Source organism: Zea mays, chromosome 1 (assembly GCF_902167145.1).
Source record: "Zea mays cultivar B73 chromosome 1, Zm-B73-REFERENCE-NAM-5.0, whole genome shotgun sequence".
NCBI lineage: Eukaryota > Viridiplantae > Streptophyta > Magnoliopsida > Poales > Poaceae > Zea > Zea mays.
In genome coordinates this window covers 212,554,860-212,576,902 of record NC_050096.1, presented here as the reverse complement: position 1 = coordinate 212,576,902, position 22,043 = coordinate 212,554,860, and the positions used below count along the sequence as shown (strand labels likewise).

Sequence of the window (22,043 nt, the reverse complement as noted above, 5' to 3'; positions counted from 1 at the left end):
ATTTGCAGGCATCAGATCAGGATGCCGCGCACGAAGAATGCGTCGGTGTCAGGGGGTGGCGACGATGAGGACCCTCGTCGCCCCTTCAGGCAGGTGAAGGGCAAGACTGTCTATTTGGAGCAGCAGGAAGGCCGCAAGAAGCGGCGTACGGACAGAGAGGCTCGTGCAGCGGTAGCAGCTGCAGCAGCCGTTGCGCAGGCCGCACTTGGAGATCAGCCGCATTTTCCATCCGATCAGATTGCATTTCGTGCTCGTCGTCTCACCTCCCGGTCTCGCTCCTCCTCTCACACCTCCGCTTCCACTCCGCCACCCACTCTGCCTGCTCCCGTCACTCCTATTGCTCCATCCACCTCCACAGCCATGCCCACCACCTCCTCTACGCTAGCTTCCACTGTTTCCCCTGCTCCCTCTCCCGCTTCAGCTCCTCCTGTCCCTCCTCCTCGTTTCCGGGAGCGTGATGAGACTGAGGTCCGTCCTCTGGTTTCGGATCCTCGTCTGTTTGATCTTCAGCGTGCTACTGCAGCACGGGTACGTCGGTTTAGGTACGTACCCGTGGAGTCTTGGCTACCAGCTCAGAGAGACCCAGTGTCACACCCGGTTTTGGAAGGCAAACCGAATGCGAACTATGTACGTGCCAGGATCAGAACTCACGTACACAGCGATTACATAAATGAACATCATTGCACAGTGCTCGAATAATAACATAAAAGAGTATTAACTTATTACATCATAGAGTCATAGACATCCACATAGTCATTAACTTAACAGGTAAATCAAAGTGCTAAGCGAAACGCAGTAAAGATAAGGCCTCCACAGGCAGCTGACTGGGGGGTTGCCACCAACCCACACCTATAATTCGTCGTAGTCTTGGAACTCCTGGAAGTCTCCTTCCACGGCTTCGCCTTCTCCTGAGCAGTGATTACAATGCGGACAACCTGGTGTTTTGTGGTAAAGCAAGGATGAGTACACATCAACGTACTCAGCAAATGTCCCGTTTGGCTGAAGTGGACTAGCTTTATGTGGGGATTAGGCTCAAGCAGTTGCTTTTAGTTGGTCAGGTATTTATCATTAGTAGAAGCCAGATTTTAGCATTAACCAACCCGTAAACCATTTCCTCATCGAGGAACAACATCATCATAGTCGAACCAAAACCATAACGTAATCCTTGTATCTCGAACCATCTGTATCTCTAATCAAAGAGGATCCCAAGGCTGCTCTTAACCGTGAGCACGGCTGATATATCAGTTTCACTACCCTCTGCAGAGGTTGCACACTTTACCCATGAGCCATGATCCCCTTTCTACCCGGGGAGAGCTAATCCCCATTGACCACTACCTAGGTGGTCCGGCAGGGCATCACTACGTAGCTTTTACAAAGATTCCCTAGAGATCATAGCTGCCCGTTAGGTTTCTCCAGTTTGATAAACACAGTACCCCTCCCCGCAGGAGAGTGACTAACAAAGAGCAAAACGAAAGAACCTCGGCACTCAGCCTCGGCAGAGCAAGCACTGTGCCTGGACCCCATTGACGACACGACGGCTAAGCAACTACACCTCTAGTTCCTCTAATTAATTGGCTAAGGGCATCCCATTTCACCCTCATGGTTGCACTGTTATCCCGGGTGGTCTCTCAACGAACAAGTCCTTACGGAGAGGTACTCAGGAAACAGCCTGAGCCCCCTAGAGTATCACAAGATCATCAACATCATCAGGATAACAGTATCATAAATAGTCACATCATGTTCATTGATTAAGTTAAGGCAAAAGCAGAGTGCTAACCATAACAACCCAATAGGTCATCAAGGACAAAGTAAAGTGTAAAGCTAGTCAATCCTTAGGTTTCAAGTAAGTAGTGCGGGGTAGTAAGTTATAAATGAATAGGACATAATGGGACAGAGGACACTTGCCTTCACCAAACTGCTGATCAGGGACTTCCTCTGCAACCTCCTCGGGAAACACAGACTGCTCGTTGTCTACGTAAAGTAATCATTCACACTATGCACTTGGGAAGATAACAAACAAAAAGCAACATACCAAACATATGCAGCAGAGAGATCACAAGTTCATAGTTGAAAAGGGATAGGCACTCTGGTGTTCCCTAGGTCTGGGGTAGAGGACTATACAAAGTGATTCATTATCCACTAATCAGGTTTAAGTCAGTGGAGGGATTAAATCATTACATGGTTTTAAGTTCCTAAACTTAGGTGTTTAAGTCCATAAACTTAAGTATTCTAACTTTTATTAAAGTCTACCAACTTCTAATTATCTCAAATAGGGTTCCAATAGCCTTAATCCTATCCTAGTGATTAACTATTAATTGGTACATGGAAACAGCAGGGAAACATTGTTTAAATAGATAGACAAAAACATCATGAGCATTTTGCAATTTGAAGCACCTCATTTGGAGTTCATATGACAAAGTTATGGATTTTACAAGTTTAGGGGTTAAAAATATACCCTAAATACCTATTTTGAATTAAATAAATGGCCCAGGGACCTAACCGAGAGAAACCAGGGACGGCGGGTTCAAATTCCATAAAACCGGGGGTCTCTTTAAGAAAACGCGCGGGCGAAGGCGTATCGGGCTACTACGGCCGTCAGATCTAAAGCGAACGGCCAGGATTAGATCCTGCGGGCGGGCGCGCGAGCGCGCGGCGGCCCGGGCGGCTGACAGGCGGGACCGGGCGGGCAGCGCGGGGCGCGGGCAGGCTGACAGGCGGGGCCGGCGGGCAGCGCGAGCGCGCGGGCGGGCTGACAGGCGGGGCCCAAACGGCAGGGGGACGGGGTGTGGGGGAAGCGGGCCTGGGCCGCTGGATCTCCAGCGGACGGCCAGGATTAGGCTTGACCTAATTAAAACGGGACCGTCCGATCTGGGACGGACGGTGGGGATCGGGTGGCTGGCCTGGGCTTCTCCTACGGCTAGCTGGGGCGGCGGCGCTCGTCCCCGCGGCGGAGGACTCGCCGGAGACGAGGGGCGCGGGTGTTTGGCGGGCCTCCGGGGCGACCTGAGCGGCCGGGAAGGTTGGGGAGGGCACGGGGAGTCCTCTGGTGGGGTCTGGGTCGGGGCAGGGGCACCGGAGGGGGGCGGCCCACGGCGGAGCGGCTCGGCGGCGGCATAAATCTACTCCGGCGAGGAATTACACATGGCAGAAGGCAATACACGGGTCGATAGGGGCGGGAGAGGTTCTTTACCTCAAGGCGGGCTCCGGGGATTCCTCGGCGGCGGCAATGGCGCGACGGTGGCCCGGGGCGGCGGTGGCGGACCTCCGCGGCTGCACGGGGAACGGCGGGTGAGCGCGGGCAGAGAGAAATAGGGAGGGGGAGAGGGAATTGGGGCGCGTCCCGGGTTGCGGACGCCGGGGCGAAGCTCACCGTGGCAACGGACACGGCGGAGCTCCAACGGCGGCCGAGAAATGAGCTCGGGACGGCGGGGATTTGTGGCGGCGGTGCTCTGGCGTGCGCAGCGAGGGAGAGGTGGAAGAGGGGTCTGCTGGAGCGCAAATGGGGGAGGGGGAGAGGGCGAGTGGGGCTCGGGGCTCAAGTGGCCAGGGGCGGGGCGGTTGCGAGCTCCACGCGCGACGTGGGCGCGGAGAAGGCGGCCGCGCGCAGCTCGGGCGGCGGTTACGCGAGGACGACGGGGCTGACAAGCCGGGCCCGCGAGCAGAGAGAGAGAGGGGAGAGCGGGGGGGGGGGGGAGAGCGCGCGCGCGGGATGGGCCTGGCTGGGCCGAAAGGCTGAGGGGGCGGCGGGGTTGGGCTTCTTTCCTCTTTTCTTTTATTCTGGAATTGTTTTCTCTTTTCTTTTTATTTTCTCTATTTGATTCAAATCCAAATAAGCCACAAATTCAAATTAGACTTTCCAAGAATTATGCACCAAGCAAAAGTGAAATCTAGGGTTCAACATGATGCAACAATTCATACTCCCTTAGGGTTTAACCTATTAAACTATAATTACAAATAAAATAAGCACTTTTCTCCTATAGAAATGAGAAAGAAAAGAATGAGGAAGGATGAGAAAAGGGAAGTAACACCTGAATTTGTGAATATGAGCAAAGAAATTTTATACCCCCAAATTCAGGGTGTTACACCCAGCAGCAGGTGTTCTTTTCAGCACACGGATTCAGGAGTCCTTCTTCAGAGCTCAGATGTCTGCTCAGATAGCGCTGCGAGTGCACCGCCTTTTGGATCTTCCAGCTTTTCTGCTTGCAGCCGGTGCTGAGTCTGAGGCGCATCTCACCTATCTGCCTGGCCTCCTGACCCTTCTGACTATCAGCGGCCGATATGTTGAGGAGTGGGTCCGCGTCTTCTACGCCTCTGTTTGGATTGACCCGGATCATCACTGGATGAGGTTCCGCTTTGAGCGCGAGGATGTCACAATCACTGCCAGTCAGATCCGACAGCTATTTGGATTCCCTGAGTCGACGACTCGCCTTCACAGCCTCTGCTACGGCTCTTCTGACCCTCCTCGTCGCCCTCACGGCGGTGTGGCTCCAGGGACAGCTCACATCGCGGCTCTGTTCCGCCCGCCTTTTTCAGATGGGTCGCGACGTTCTCCAGCAGACTTTACTACAGCAGCGAAGTACTTATATGAGCTCATCAGACGGACACTCCTACCGAGGATGGGATACAGGGAGGCTACCACTCATATTCAGCTTTGGCTCCTTGGTGCCCTGGTATCCCACTCTGAGTTTGACGTTGTGGACTTCCTGATCTGTGAGATCGAGGACACTGTTCTGGATGGGATTCGTGCTCGTCGGCAGTTACCTTATGCTCACTACTTATGCCACATCTTTGCGCAGCTGATTCAGCCACCTCGATTTCAGAGCACTCTTGAGGCCTCACGCCTTGTTTTTGGATCTTACCGCCCTGCTCCTGAGATTCCAGTGCCAGCTTCTGCTTCTGTGTTTGACTCTCAGGCCGAGGATGCAGCTCTACGACAGTTTGACACTCAGGGTACAGCAGCTGATGATGATGATGATGATGATGATTTTGGGGTTCCTCCTCCGCCTCCGCCTCCTATGCCTCCACGCTCACATGATCATGAGGCTGGGAGTTCTCGTGCTGCCCCTGCTCCTCCGGCTATGGACCCTGCTCTTGCGGCGATTCTGGCCAACCTGGCAGCTGAGCAGGCCCGGTTATCTGAGACGATGCTCTCGATGTTTCAGAGCATGCAGGACAGGCAGGATGCACTTCAGCAGCAGCTAATTCAGGATAGGGCAGAGAATAGGGCATTCATGGCTCTCATGCTTCAGCATTCTGGTATCTCAGCTCCTCCGGTTCAGTCTGCTCCGCCTCCTCCGCTTCACGCTCCAGTTGTGCCTTCGATTTTGTCTGGACCCCCTGTTGGTACCTCTCCGCTCCGGCCGGTCACTTTGGCGTTCACCTCTCCGGTTCTCAGCTCTGTCTGTCCGCAGCCGCCAGTGCCACCAGCATCTGCTGTTACCACTACCGCTGTGGCAGTATCTGTGACCGCTTCTGCTCCGGTAGCTCCTGCAGCGCGGCCTCCGTCCGAGTCAGTACCAGCTCCAGCTTCTACCGCAGATCCTGGATCCGAGACTGACTCTGACCCTCCGTCGGCGTTCGCTCTGCTACCTCGACCTCGACCGGATGCGCCCCCGCCGCCTCCTCCTGCTTCAGGCGTTTAGGTTCAGGTCCCTTTTGGTGTTTGACGCCAAAGGGGGAGAGATATGAGTTGTGAGAGCTAGGGGGAGTTAGAGAGTTAGTAGAGAGTCAGAGTCATTTTGATGTAATATATGTGCTTGCTACTCTCTGTACTAGCTTGATGTTTTTGGCTCACAAACTCGTCATATACTCTCGTCATATACTCTCGTTGCGTATGATTGACTGTGTGTATTATGTTTTCACCTTATATCATATCACCAGTCTTCTAGCTCTTGTTTCATTAATTTAACTTCACTTTTATATGAACAAGAATCTTATGATGTGTATGCGCTCACTCTTATTATTATGGTACACATTCTTTCTGTCAAAGATTACTGAGTATAACTAACCATTCTTTCTATTGACAGAATCTTCAAAACAAACTACTCTCATAAAACTTGTAGGGTTGTCATCAATCACCAAAAAGGGGGAGATTGAAAGCATCTAGGCCCCTGGTTGGTTTTAGTGATTAATGACAACGTAATATTATATGTGACTAATGTGTGTTTTGCAGAGACAAATGGTAAGTTAGGTCGCATGACAGGTAGAAGTACTACAACGGTGAAAACAATCCCGGAAATAAGAACTCGAAGCGACGGCTAAAACGACGGAACAAAAGGTGAAGGTCTACGGAGTCCGAGTGTCAAGGAGATGTGGACACTCGCGATTTAGTTAGGTCTTTTATTCTCTTTTAGCCGTACTATAAAGAGGGGTTGTCGATGAGTAGTTTGACCAAGAGAGTTCTAGTGTAGTGTTGGTGCACAATCACACTCATATACAGTGCTAGGTGTCACTCTAGAACTCACACACAAGTTAGAGCGAAAACCGATTTGAAAATCAGCTGAAAAACAAGACTTAGTGTTTCTGGCTTAGGGGCACCGGACTGTCCGGTGTGCACCGGACTGTCCGGTGCACCCTCTGCCAGGTGGGGCCAGGCTGGTCCACGGCAGTGTCTTCCCTTCGCAGAAACCCGAGAGCGCAGTGTTCAGAGTTGAATTTTAGTGGCACACCGGACACCGCACCGGACTGTCCGGTGTGCACCGGACAGTGGACTGTTCACTGTCCGGTGCGCCATGAGTCCAACGACTCTCTGTCAGAACTAGCCGTTGGAAGTGACCGTTGGCGCACCGGTGGCGCACCGGACTGTCCGGTGCGCCATCACGCAGTGAATTGCCTGTAACGGCTAGTTGGTGGGTGAGGGCTATTTATACCCCCTCCACCCACCATATTCAATGTCTTGCACTCCACATTTATTCCAGCACATTGGTAGAGCATTGCAAGCACCAAAAAGCTTAGTGAGGAGATTAGAGAATCATAATCCGCGCTTGTTCCTCATTAGCGCTAGTAAGAGCCACCTAGAGCACACACCACTTGCATTAGGCTTCTCTTGGTCAAGCGAAAGTCTACGGCTTGTTACTCTTGGTGATCGGCATCACCTAGACGGCTTGGTGGCGTTGGGAGCTCGGTGATCACCGTGAAGATCTTGTTGGTGACCCGACTCAAGTTTGTAAGCGGTCTCGAGGGATCCACCGCGCCGGAGTGGCAAAGGATCATCTCGTAGTGAGCACTTGGTTCTTGCGAGGACCAAGGGGGAGCGATACCCTTGCGCGGGTGCTCCAACGAGGACTAGTGGAGAGTGCCGACTCTTCGATACCTCGGAAAAAAATTGGAGGAGTCTTCTAAACTTTGCTTTACATTCCGCACTTAATTCACGCTCTTTACTTTGTGTATTTGTTTAGCAAGTATTTGAAGCATTGTCTTAGCCTTGTTACATTTCTAGTATTATTTTCTTAGTGCTAGTTGTTGGGGTGAAGTTGGGCTCTTGTTTAGCTCTTGCTTAGGTTTTAATTAGTGTTGATTTTTAGAAAAGCCCAATTCACCCCCCCTCTTGGGCATCGTAATCCTTTCAGTGTTGTGTGTCAATCTATTGTATCCCTTCATATATAGAGAGGAGAGGCCTGAACCCATTTCTAGGCATATCTCAATAGCTTCCCGTGTGATTAGCTGGATAAGCACGTGAGTGATAAGGACTCTCGCATGAGTTAATCTAACTGCGGACCATCCGGACTACACCCACATACCGTTCGGGACGCGGACTATCCAGGTCTCAATGGACGGACCGTTCGATCGTGCCCAGTGCACTAAATCTCTACTACTATTAAGGCTGTAAGAGTAGTCGGCCATTCCCGTGTTCTGCCACCATTCCTGTTCTGCCATTCTCGTTCTGCCACCGTTCCCCATTCCCATGTCTGTCATTCCCATTCTTTATTCTGTCTTTCTCATTCCCTCCTCCCGCAGAGCTCATTCTCATTCCCATTCCCCCGTAAAGCCCACGTCTAGCTAAAATTAAAAAAAATACACATATCCTCAAGGGGATTTGAAATCGTGACCTCTCAAGCAAAGGCCAAGAGTAGCTACCGCTACACCACATATGTGTTTATGTCTACATTTATGATAGGAAACATATCTACTACATCTCTCACCAAGCTCACTTGCTACCCTTGCACAATGCGTAGTAGTAGATAAGTATCACCGAGATTCTTGAATTAGATTTTTGGATGGAGGTAATATTATTTAAAGAAGAGCTTTGCATGCAATTTCTTTTGTTTGAATAATGTATTATACTTAAATTCCCCTTTTTGCATGCGTGACATTTTTCTTCGTAATATTTTTTCCATAGATCAGACTTCTGAGTCATTTTCATAAACCAACGCCAAGCATGAATCCATGTTTCTTATTTGAAACCCCAAACAAACACCATGAGTAGGAGACACTCACGTTGGTGTCGTTTATCGATGACGAGAAGAAGCTTGGCGACTGTCAGTTCGACCTCTAGAAGCAGTCCTACGTGGTCGCATGCGCCGCTGTGTACGACAAGCTCCCGCGAAGCCACCACTTGGACGCGGTCCAGAGCAGCTGCACCGCGCTGTCCATCGTTAAGCAGGGGGGCCTCATGGTTGTCGCCAACATTGACGACTCTCGGGTTGTTCTGGACACCGCATCCGACGACGACGTCATCACGTCGTCTAGCTCATCGTCCACCTAAAGCCCAACCTACCACGTAAGTCGCTACTGAACGGACATGAATTCTTGTGCGCTGGGACGATGGACGTTGCTGACGTTGTGTCATTGTGTGAGTGTCCTCGAACATGATGTATGTTGTGGAGTCGCTGATGAGCCCGGGGTGCACTTCGTTTGGTAGCCCAACCAAGAGTCATCGGTACTCGTCATGTCGCGCGCGTTCGACGACTACTATATCGAGGATTGTGGCGTCATCTTAGCGTCGGAGGTGACGTAGAGGAGGATCGACAACAGTGACCAGTTCGTCATCCTTGCCACCGTCAGAGTAGCTTTTGTGCCGACCTGCCTTTAATTCTCTTCGCAAACACACACACTTACCTTTTTGTTTAAGCAAGAGCGTATGGTGGTGCGTGTCTGATGACTAACGATGTACGAGGAAATTTCTTACAGCATGTGTGGAACGTGTTCTCCAATGATGAGACCATACAAATCGTAGCATATATCGAAGTCTGCATGATACTGATGGTTGCAATGTAGTAGTGAAACAACTAGATTAAAATAACAAAATTTATGTATGGCCAGGATCACAAATTGATTATGAAACATTTTCTCATAATAATATAACATACATTTTATATATAAGTTATCGTAGTATACTGATATTATATATTACCGTTGCAATGCACGGACACTCAGCTAGTCAGTTTTAAGGCTTTCAGGACGTGAATGGAAGATTGGTTTTTGAGAAATAGGTGCTGCATGACTACGCATGCAACCGGCTGTGCTCGTGGTTTAGGTGTTGGTCGGTTCGTGTGTGGTTCACGGTCTACATGTATTCGAATTGGATACTGGTAAATATTACTCATTATATATTTATTTTCATATTTTATCTTCGATTTGGATTAGATACAAATACTATTAAGTTGACATATTAAATTTCTAATTTTGAGAATACAGATACGCTGCACCAGTCACCGCCCACGCGACACACATGCTCAAAATCGAGACGGCGACTTAAGTAGTTCAGTACTTCACCCGCCAAGGCAGATATAGCACTCGCTGCTCGCCTTGGTCCCAACTACCCGCTCCCTGTCCAGCGTCCAGCGTGCAACCAACACCTCCCACGAGTCCGCGACGCGTCAGCGTCACCGTCCGTCGTCGCAAACGAGCCCAGTGGCGATTCGCTTTCGAACCGCACTCGCCCTCCTCCGTTCTCTTCTCTCCCTCCTCCTATAGTTGGCTTCTCGCAACCCTCTGCTTTCGATCAGCTTTCTCCGCTCCCCATTTCCCTCTCCAACTCCAATCCATGGCCTCCACGGATCGCTCCACGCCGGCGGAGGACGAGCAACAGCAGAAGCGCCCGTCTCTCTTCTCGCCGTACCAGATGCCCCGCTTCCGCCTCGCCCACCGGTGAGCCTCCATCGCGTCCGCCCCTCCCCCTGATTCTTCGCTGGGATCGATTTGGCCTGGCGCGAGCTCCGCGTGATGTGTGTCTGTGTGAACGCGCGCAGGGTGGTGCTGGCGCCGATGACCAGGTGCAGGGCGCCCGACGCGGTCCCAGGCCCCGCGCTCGCGGAGTACTACGCGCAGCGGTCCACGGACGGCGGCTTGCTCATCTCCGAGGGCACCATCATCTCGCCGTCCGGCCCTGGGTAATCATCTCCGCTCCGTTTTGCTACCGCTTCCGGCCATCGATCCACGTTTCTGGTGTCTCCCCTTTTGATCTCTCTTTCGTCATGTGAGGCATGAGCGCAGCCTTGGGCGGAGAGATTCGCGCTAGATCTGATGGTCTGGTGGAGACATGGTCCTCTTGACTGCGACTGGTGGGCGTGGGTTGGTGTCAATTATCAATGACATGCGACGACAAAAACGGGACGGATATTAAAATGTGGAATAGAATATGATATATGGGAACCGCAATATTATAGTAGTACTGGTACTGTATGACTATTTATCGTGTGGGTTTGGTAATGGTATACTTCGATTAGTATGCTAGAGTCAGTGCTGATTCAGTGGCCTGAACAGAATGGATCTGTCGACATGCTGTTCAAATGCTGCAGTAGAAGTAGAAAAAATAGAGAAACTGTGGACGCCTTCTCCTCACCCGGGCCATTTGAAGAGGGAATGCTGGGTGTGTAAATACATGAGTTCTCATGGATCATACCTACTGCACATGGAGATCTGGAGCGATCATACTTATCTGCTTCAAATAAAGTTGTTTAATCTACCTTAGGTGCTTAGTTACTGAATGATGGTCTGGTTTCGCAAATTACTTTCTCTCTGAATCAAGCAAGAGCTGACAAAAGTTCTACACAAAATAGTGAGATGAATCGAGGTATCCCTCGGCTACTGAATCTAATAGGAACGCATCGCAACAGAAGAGTCAGAAGGGGATCAGTATGATCCTTTCCCCTACACATTCTGTTCTGTAACACAAAAGTGTGATCGTGTTATGGAGCTTAAAGCATTCTATTTCATGCTCATTTTGGATGGACTTTTAGCATGTGCTTTTACAGCTGCACATACCTTCACTGTGGAAGATGAAGTAGCAACAAATTGTTCTTTCAGGTTCCCTCGTGTCCCTGGGATATACAATCAAGAACAGACTGATGCATGGAGAAAGGTGGTTGATGCTGTTCATGCCAAGGGAGCTATCTTTTTCTGCCAACTATGGCATGTAGGCCGAGCTTCTCACCAAGGTACGTTAATAGTACGTGCAAATTGCCACAAAACAAATATGTTTCACGATTCCGTAATTCCTCAGAACTTACATTGCATTGTTAAAAATTTCTAGAGGCCACATTATATCTGCCTTGAATGAAGTTTTAGTCCTCCACTGAAATAATATTCAGTCGGAAAAGGTTTTCTTCTAATGTAATCTAAGGATGATCTAGTCAGGGTCAGTGGGGACCAGAAAGTTTCTGGCTTGGAATTGGACAGTTACTGATTCCCTAATTTTCCACTGTATTGCTTCCTCTTATGGCGTCTCCAATGGTCTGAGTTAGAGCTAGTTGAATCAAAGTTTTGCTTGCTGAATAGTACAAAAAGAAAGAGGCTATCATGGAGCCAAGTGACAGTCTCTAAGGTTTTAGGATGCCCCTCTCTCACAAGTCACAACACAATATGCCAGTTTGTGTGCTAGTTTTGTTGGAGACGCCGGAGCAAGGAACAAAGGCTGCCCCTCATTAATCTTTATTTCTTCAGCCAATGCACTACAATCTGCACATCTTCAGATAGTTCGATTACGGTATTATCCAAAGTAATACGTGTTGTTTTAGTGATTCACCTTGTCGATTGAATGTTCATTGATATCACACATGTGCTTCATTCATCCAACCACTGATGACTATGATTAGTTTCTTTACTTCAGCCATGAATAGTATAGTATTTTGTTTGAACTTAGGCCTTGTTCGGTTATTGATATTCCATGTGGATTAAAGTGTATTGGGTGAGATTGTGATGTATTTTGACTTGTTATGGATTTAATCCGACTCAATCCCACTCAATCCACATGGATTAACGCAAAAACGAATAAGCCCTTACTGATATCAGCAGTGTCACATCAGGGGTTGAGTAATATTTTTTGTTCACCAATTACTGTATCAGCCAATCATTTTGATTTTCTTTACTATTGGTGATTAAAACGATTGGCTCATACAATAGTTTTTGTACCAGCCAAACCAACTGATATTGACTAATGGCCACTTATGCACCCCCCCCCCCCCCCCCCCCCCCAAATTCAGTATATCAGCCGGGTGCTGCTGCTCCGATATCCTCAACTGATAAGCCAATATCATCAAGATGGAGGATACTGATGCCCGATGGATCCTATGGCAAGTATCCAACTCCGAGGCGCCTAGCCACATCCGAGATACCAGAAATTGTTGAGCAATACCGTCAAGCAGCCGTAAACGCCATCAAAGCAGGTAAGTGGATGAACATGCAACAATTCTGAATGATTACATGCTGGACCCCAAATCATAGTCAGAAATAGACTATCAGAAACCCTTCTGTTTACTAAAATGCTCATGTGGAGATGAAATGTGCTGTGGCAGGTTTCGATGGCATCGAGATCCATGGCGCCCATGGCTACCTCATCGATCAGTTCCTCAAGGGCGGTATCAACGACCGGACTGACGAGTACGGTGGCTCACTCTCCAACCGTTGCCGGTTCCTCCTGGAGGTGACCCGAGCCGTGGTCTCTGCGATAGGGGCAGACCGCGTCGCGGTCCGAGTGTCCCCGGCCATCGACCATCTCGACGCCTACGACTCCAACCCCCTGCAGCTCGGCCTGGCCGTGGTGGAGCGTCTCAACGCTCTCCAGCAGGAGGCCGGGCGGCTGGCCTACCTCCACGTGACGCAGCCACGGTACACGGCGTACGGGCAGACAGAGTCTGGCCAGCACGGGAGTGCCGAGGAGGAGAGCCGGCTGATGCGTGCCGTGCGAGGTGCCTACCGTGGCACGTTCATGTGCAGCGGTGGGTACACGCGGGAGCTCGGGGTCGAGGCCATCGAGTCCGGGGACGCTGACCTGGTGTCCTACGGGCGGCTGTTCATCGCTAATCCCGACCTGGTGGAGCGGTTTCGGCGCGACGCCCCGCTGAACAAATACGTGCGCAAGACGTTCTACACGCCGGACCCCGTCGTCGGTTACACGGACTACACATTCCTCGGCCAGCCTAAGGCACGCATGTGATTTGATTATTAGTGCGTTGCCGTAATTATAAGAGGCGGAGTATTGTTTGTATGTTGTGACTTGAGAAAACAAGCAAACATCTGGGTAATGCCGCGATTGTTACGTATTCCTACTATATATGTGTTACCAATATTCGGGCCTACAGATTGTATCTTGATAACCACTGGCAGATCTAGAATTTTACTATATGATATGCTATTTAATCTAGAATTTTATTGTAGGATAATGCCATTTAAAATTTACATATACATTGGATCAAGCTTCAAGACAATTAGCAAAATATTTTTACAAGATAATTAGCATAATATTTTTCTATGTTAAACATTTTTAGATGTCTTTTTATTCTTTTTATAATTGTGTGTATATATATAATATAAAGTCTATTAAGAATCTAATGTGGACACCCGGTGATACCACGGCTTCACCCTCCGCGCTACCACACCGTACAAAAAATAGTGCAAAGCGAGCACTCGAACCCACACCTCCTTGCTCAAAACATTTGGGTAACCACCAGACCACACATACATTAGTATTTATAAATAAACAATAATTATATTTAAATAAATATCTCAGTACCTATTTATGTATACTACCCTATTAAGAACCTAATTTGGACATATGGTGCTACTACATATTCACCCTCCACGCTGACACTCTGGGCCCACCCCACGCGCCTCGACTGGTTCTCCCGTCTCTCTCTCAGCTACTACCCTGTGAACACGCTGACACTCTAGGCCCGCCCCACGCTCTCTGACTGGTTCTCGCGCCTCTCTCTCAGCTAATGCCTTGTAGATCCCAGCGCCCACTGAAAGGGAAATGACCTCAACATTTCCTATAATCGATTTTGGTGTTTGACGACCATCACAAACCTTATGGACTAACTACTTTGCCTAGCTGATCTTTTCACAGGTGCATAAAGTTCATATACACATACAAAGAAAAAGACCTTGGGGGGCAATTCTACAAGTTTGGAGCAAAACAAACTTGTTGCAGCCTATGGCGCACCGGATTATCCGGTGTGCACCAGACAGTGTCCGGTGTGGCTAGAGCACTCCGCGAACTGGCCGCTCTCGGGAATTCTCAGCGCTCGTCCACTAAAATTCATCGGACTGTCCGGTGCACCAAAAGGACAGATGACTTTAACGATCAACAACTTCAAACCCCAACGATCGGGTGACGTGGCACGCACCGGACAGTGAACAGTACTGTGTCCGGTGCGCTACCAGACTGTCCGGTGTGCCTGTCGACAGAGAACTCAGTCAACGGCTAGAATGTTAGTTGGGGCTATAAATACCCCCCAGCCACCACCATTCAAGTCATCCAAGCTTTCCACTCTCTATACTCAATACAAGAGCAAAGAATACACTCCAAAGACATATTCAAAGCCTTCAATCCTCTCCAAGTTCCATAATCAAGTCTAGTGATCAAAAGTGTTTAAGTGACTTGAGAGAGGGTGATTTGTGCTTCAATTGTTGCTTGGTTGCTTTCTTCTCCTTCTAAACTTTCCAAGTGTTTTGTAAAGCAAGCAAGAGACCTAATTGTGTGGTGATCCTTGCGGGGTCTTAGTTACCCGTGAGATTAAGAAGAAACACTCGACCGGTCTAAGTGATCGATTGAGAGAGGGAAAGGGTTGAAATAGACCCGGCCTTTGTGGCCTCCTCAATGGGGAGTAGGTTCTTTGGAACCGAACCTTGGGAAACAAATCGCCGTGTCCATTCGTGTTAATCTTCACTATTCGATTTGTTTCTCCCCTCTCACTAAAAGTTCTCTTGCTCACATTGCGTTGAGTTTGCTCCCAAGGTTATTCGCAATTGATCGAGCCACTCATAAGCAAGAAAAACTATCTTCCGCACTCTGAATCCACCATTATTTGTTTCTAACCCTAACCCTAGGTGAAGTGCGTGTTCAAAGTTTATAATTTTCAGGTTTCGCCTATTCACCCCCTCTAGGCGACTTTCACCCACACAACCAGCTACTGCCCCTGCTCAGCACCCGAGCCCACCCACACAACTACCACACCGCCCAACTTTTTTGCATTTTAGCCCTTTTAGTGTTTTTGCACAAATATGCCATTTGTAGTTTCATTTCAAAAAATTGACCCCAACCTCGGCACCATCATCATTAGCGCCGAGCTAACGCAAAGCGACGCCAATAGCATTGGCTTCAATCAGTCTTACGTGGACGCGGACATGGCAGGGGTCGACGCCATAGATCTTGGCGCCGAGCCCTGGACTTCGTTAGACACGTGGCAGGGGGTCGGCGCCAAGATCTATAGCGTCGACCCCCTTTATACAAGTGCCATGCTTCTCTTCTTCCTCATTTTCTTCTCCCGCCTACGCTCACCCGCGCCACCGCCTCCCCCACCGTGTCGCGCCGCCTCCGTGCCCCGCCGCCCCGCCCCGCCCCGTCCAGCGCACCAACGCTGCCCCCTGCCACCCTGACCCCGTCAGGCCACGTCGTCGTCCGACCCCGTCTGACCCCATCCGCTCCCGGCCCACTACGCCGTCGAACTCCTAGTCTGAGGTATTAAATTTGCCAATTGATGTATAATTAGTTGTTGGTTGAATGTGATTATCGTGAATACTAATGTGATTATCGTGAATATGAATGTGTTGCATGTGATGAATGTGAGTTGAATCTGCAGGTTTTAGTAACCTCACTGTGCAGGGTAGGTGTTGTCAAAATTTATACTTAGTGCTATGTTTTGTTTTGCTTGTGATGAATGTGAAAAGTGCTATTGTTAGTTATTCGTAATTAATTAATAGTTATTTAGTAGTTAGTTATTGAGTGGTTAGTATTTAGTTATTAGTTAGTACTTGGTTATTAGTTAGTATCTAGCTAGTTATTAGTGGGTGGCGGTCAGGCAATAACCATCCATCATGAACATTGAATGTTTAATTTGTGTTTCAAATAGATGGATAATTTTTTGAGCTTATATCATGGAGGCAATGTGGAAGGAGATCCCTATGGAAATGCCAAGTTGATTTACATGCGACACGTCAATGAACGAGGCACAAGATGGTTATGGATCAGATAGCTGGTAGGAGTAGGAGCGGAAGGACACCATTTCTTACCGACCCCGAACAATATGAGTGTGGCAAGTGCAGTAAACTTGGTCACAATTCACACACTTGTCGTTGGCAGATTAGTGAGGTTTGTCTTGTTTAATATTTTTATATTACCTATTTTTATTTAATAAGTACATATTACTTTCTAACCTGAATTTAATTTTGTAGGATGGCACAGTTCCACCTCCTCGACCCGTTCTACGACGAGAGCCACCAGGGGTGCCTTCTGGCGGAAGGCCATGTATTCAATTTTAACTACTTTTGTAGAATACTTGTTCTACACATATTGTTGCTAATATAACCTTTTTCCGTGCAGAACCTAGCAACCCTTCGTTCTAGGACACTCAATGGGTTCCTAGATATGTTGTTCAATGAGAGGTACACTCCTTACCTGAGACGAGCAAGTCTAGATGTCATATCGTACCAGTTATGCCGAGGGTTACATACTATTGATCTAGAGAGGGAAGTAAGCAACATAAATGAGGAGGAAGGGGGAGACAACAACAATAGAGGTGGTTCACAGGTGCAAGTATGCTCATATCCATATTGCTGCTGTTCTTGTCATAGCAAGAATGTTGGTCCTCCACCTTCTGCACTGCAGCCACAACAGACAACAACAACGGGAAGATACTGTGGAGAAGGGTCCACACAATTTGGAATGTGGGAGCACTACTAGAAAACCCATTTGTATCAATTGTTTTAAGTGTGTTGATTTTCTTTATCAATTGCTTTAAGTCGTCTTCATGAATTGCTTTTAGTGCCCAATTTGAATCCATAATAAGTAGTTCATTACTAAATAGCATTGTTCGATACTAAATAATACATAATAAAAAGTTCATTACTACATAACATCATATAAGCACCTAGACTATTGAGTGCAACGTGGCCATTTGCCCTTGCGAAAAGCATCAGGGTTCTCCTCCATTGCCTCCTTTCAAGACGTGCACGCTCATGCTTCTTCTCCTTCTCCCTGCATTCAGCAACACGCCTCATTTCTTGCACGTCTACCCATTGTTGCTCGGCCGCAAGCTCCTCTCGTCTTTTCTCTATCCTCTCCTTGTCACCTGCATCCCACTTTTTAAGATTCTCCAACCACTTCTTGTCTTTCTATGAGATTTCTGTGTCAATCAACTGCTCAAAATCACAGAGCGGTGGAGGAGTCTACAAAACATGCAATGATTAGTACACAAACAAAACATGCACCACTTCGATTATAAATTGTTAACATATTAAAAAATATTCTCATTAAATTCATCCGGCGATGAACAATCGTTAGCTCAAATGCATAGTTAGCACACATCCAATACCTTTGTCGACAGGTGTCATGATCTTCAGACTTGTCAACCTTGCAAGGATCACCATAAAAACACATAGGCACTGGAACACCAGTTGGCAAAGGCAGTGGGTCGAAGGCAGTTCCGGTCAAAGGACCCTTCCTAAATTTCAGCAAGTTCTATACGAATTACAAATATAATAGACTCACAAATATAATTTAATACAACGCTTACCTTTGTTTAGCAGATTTACCGTGCCTAGACATCCTACAAATCGATAATATGACAATAAAAAATGCTTCTAAAAATGATATCCAAAACTTAACCCTAACCATATTAATCATACATAACAAAAGAGGAAAAAGGAGAGAGATTACCTTGATACAGAGTAACAATGGATCCAAGTCGATGATTTAGGTTGATGTTTGTCGTTTCGAAGAATAGGAATGAGTACAAAAAATAACGGCTGAAGGGGCATATTTATAGACACGTAGCTCGGTGCCGTAGATCTTAGAGCCGAGGTAGGGGCCATGGATCTGGGCACCTACCTCGTCACCGAGGGGCTGCCACGTCAGGGCTACCGTGGCTCAGATTCTTACCTATGCACGCCAAAAAAAAATGGCGCCGACATGTTGTACCTCAGCGCCAATGATGATGGCGCCGATACAGGGGTCCATTTTTTGAAAAGAAACTGCAAAAGGTGTATTTGTGAAAATAAAACCCTAAAAGGGCTAAAATGCAAAAAAGTTGGCCACACCGTGCAAAAAAAGTGCAGAGCGAGCACTCGAACACACACCCACAACTCCGAAAATTTGGGGCTAGTGTTTGAAAATAAATAATAATTATATTTGAACATATATCTCAATACCTATTTATATGATATATAACAACAGTAGCAAAACACGAGCAACTAGCTAATATATACAGACTAGTCGGTTGCCCGTGCGTTGCGACAGCTCACAACAATACCACATAAACTATCCACCAAAAAGATCTCAAGATTTTTTATTGATTGTCTTTGCTCTCCGCATAATATTCTTTTTTGATTTGATTAATTGATGTTGTTGTTTACTCCATCCAATATGTCTTGGTACAACACTACCAATGAAGGGAGCGATTAGAAGAGAGTTCACAATGCCTGACTGAACGAACAGAGATTATATAATGACATAATTCCACCATACAGAGACCAAACAAGAGGAAGTTTGTGAGCTCAAGTTTCTAAAATAAGTCACATGAACTCAAACTTATAAAAAAGATAGATCAAAATATGGAGTAGTTGCTAAAGTCAGGCATCAATAAAAACTAGATGCGCTCCATACAAATTATGGTACTTCGTTAGGGATGGATTCAGATAGGATACGCATGGAAGCGGATCCGAATATCACTATTTACCATATTTTAATCCGAATACGGATACAAATACGAATACTATCGGATACGAATACAAAACGGATAGTTCGAATTCGGATTTACATTCGGATACTTACTTGATTTGGAACATAACATCATAACAAGTATTAATTTGTTTTATTGATGGATTTGTAGTTGATAAAAATCATATTACAATCAAATTATGAACAATAATACATATACATTATTTAGTTGAAACTTAGTTGAACATCATATTTTTAAATAAATTATTTATACCTAGTATATTTATATTTTGGACTCTAAATATAATCTTTTTGTATATTAAGTATATTTGTATTTTGGACTCTAAAACTCCAATAATATAATGTATTCAAAATTAGACTTTAATATTAATTTAAATTTATCATTGTATATCACTAGTAATGTAAGATTAACACAATCATTTGTTTATGATATAAATATTTTTAACTCTTAAATGGTGTACTTCAGTTTTTAGTATATTATTTAATGTTTAAAATCACTTGTAATTAGTAATTGGAAATAAAAGTTAGTTTAAATTGATTTTATTGAATACTTTTTCCTTTCGGATACAAATAGTATCAGATATTTCACAGTTTTTTCGAATGTTGTCGAATACGAATCTTAAATCGGATAGAGAAAAAACGAATTCAGATATGTCTATTTAACATCCATATTAAAATCGAATACGAATACGGATATCCATACTAACACTTTATCCGAATACGAATACAGATAATTCGGATCTCCAGACATTCGATTCCATCTCTATACTTTACTCTTAGCAATTACTAACGTTTAAAACCAACAATTACTGATGGAGTGGCCACTAGCCCCCTTTGGCTGGCCAAGCCGACCAAATGGCCGATATAGGGTCGAATAAGGAAGGAACTAATGAGATGCCCCAGTGGGCCGAGCAACCCAGCGGGACCACTCGCCAAGACTAGACCCTATTGGAGGATGGTCGAATCTCACTTGGATGACCCGTTATCGGCTCGATAGCCTCCTTCGTCGTGCCGACTAGGTCGGTGGAGGATGGCCCTCCCCCCAAAGGACCCAAAATCCTTCCAAGTGGGGTGCATGCCCAACAAAGAGTTGGCAACTATTGCGATCAAATCAGGACTCCAGTCCAAAGACTACGCCTAGCTTCGGCACAAACTAAGCATATACTCAGTGCAAGCAAGGAACTACGCCAACCATCGCAAGAATGGGTTTGTCCCGAAAGACCATGAACAAACTAGATAAACTCCCAAGCAATCCTCACAGATTACTCGGGGGCAACATCTAGCAGATGCGCTTGCGCGCACTCGAGATCCTAGTTCCCAGCAAAAAGCGTCCGAACAACTCCAAGGAGTTACGCGACGGCTCGGGGGCTACATCTAGCAGATGCGCTTTCACGCATCCGAAACCCTAGTTCCCAACAAGAAAGCCTCCGAGCAAATCCAACGAGTTGCACGAAGGCTCGGGGGCTACTAACGGGTACCCAAGAACAGGGTACCTAAAGTAAGCCCATAACGCACGACGGCCCATCTAGGATGACCATGTCCTACCGAGCAACTCTGCGGGGCGGACCAGCTGGCCAAGTCCTACTGAGCAACCCTGCGAGGTGGACCGACCGACCAGGCTCCACCGAGCAACTCTGCGAGGCGAACCAGCCAACAAGTCCCGCTAAGAAACTCTGCTAAGGCCCGTAAAGTACGTTTGTAGGATCAAGCACCATGCCCTCCTGACACGCATATGCATCAATAGCACGCCTGTACCCAACTGACGTGAAGACTAGGCAGGCACTGTTGCCCCACACCGGCCACGGTGAGGCACGTCGCCACGCACGTATCGACTTGGATGATGCCACGACACGTCGGTGGGATGACGGAGAGTCCTTGGCAACGGGATGGGGCGTTGTCGTCGCGTACGACCCTCGGTGCTCCTTCGACTCCGACCCATAGGTCCCGCCAGGCATCACTACTAGGAAACCTAGCACCGGACAAATGAAGCAATCCGCCATACTAGGAGCACCCACACATACGCAATTTATTATTACACCCCATATATAAGCGCACGACACAGCTAGTAGGAGCATGCATATTAATTAATCCTGGCGAGCGTTAATCAGGATGGCACTGACGACTGGCCGAAGAGGTCCTTGAGCCTCATGACCTCCTCCTTTGTTACGAAGGTGGTCTTATTCACCGTTTCCACTGTGAGGGTGTTGCCGAAGAGTGCATAGACAGCGATCTGTAGGCCGGGGTTCTGGTTGCTTCTGTGTTATGGCTAGTAACGGACAAGTTGTAATGGCTGTCAGCTATTAACGGACATCACTGATGGTGTCAGTTTCTGGCTGGCTGTAACGGTAGATCTTATGGTGACCGTTACTGTCCGTTGGCCTCCCTCTGTGCGTGTGTATATATACGAGGAGGGGAGACTGCTTCTGGTTACGAGAGAACACACGTAGAATTCTCAGATGCGTTGCGTACAACCATCTCTGTCCCATCTTCTGCTAGCATAGAGAGTGTGGGATAGCATGCCTCCGAAATCGCTGTTCGTAGAGATACACTTGCACGGGTGTACGGGCGATCAGGTTTTTGGGGAGTGTACTCGCGACTGCTCGCTTCGTCTGCTCGACCAGCGCTGATCAAGTTTCTCGTCGCCGGCGGCGCTCGTGGGACTGTACTGCGTACATCTGCCTGCGTCGACTGCGTACGATTATATCGAACATACACACGAGATGTCTCGTGTGAATAGAGCCACTGATGCCTTAAACATCGGTCCTTCCCCAGGGTACAATATATATAGTCGACAAATATATACTACATGACGATGACGACATAGGTTGAAGGTGCACCCACACGTACACAATTTATTATTACACCCTATATATATAAGCGCACGGCACAGCTAGGAGCATGCATATTAATTAATCCCGGCGAGCGTTAA

General features: G+C 47.6%; 1 protein-coding gene across 1 annotated transcript; it reads left to right on the top strand.

Moving 5' to 3' along the window:
* Window positions 1-9,752: 9,752 nt before the first annotated feature.
* On the top strand, window positions 9,753-13,517 carry opr7 (12-oxophytodienoate reductase7). Its single transcript, NM_001112440.1, has 5 exons — window positions 9,753-10,089; window positions 10,191-10,331; window positions 11,248-11,378; window positions 12,423-12,605; window positions 12,735-13,517. The coding sequence occupies exons 1-5, from the start codon at window positions 9,986-9,988 to the stop codon at window positions 13,373-13,375; spliced, it is 1,200 nt and encodes a 399-aa protein (NP_001105910.1). The 5' UTR covers window positions 9,753-9,985; the 3' UTR covers window positions 13,376-13,517.
* The last annotated feature ends 8,526 nt before the right edge of the window (window positions 13,518-22,043 follow it).

Bases quoted from the DNA above. Each gene is read 5' to 3' on its own strand.
- opr7 (NM_001112440.1), top strand. From the start codon at position 9,986: ATGGCCTCCACGGATCGCTCCACGCCGGCGGAGGACGAGCAACAGCAG. The intron at 11,379-12,422 runs GTACGTTAATAG...CCCCAAATTCAG, and splicing joins AGGCCGAGCTTCTCACCAAG to TATATCAGCCGGGTGCTGCT. The intron at 12,606-12,734 runs GTAAGTGGATGA...GTGCTGTGGCAG, and splicing joins CGTAAACGCCATCAAAGCAG to GTTTCGATGGCATCGAGATC.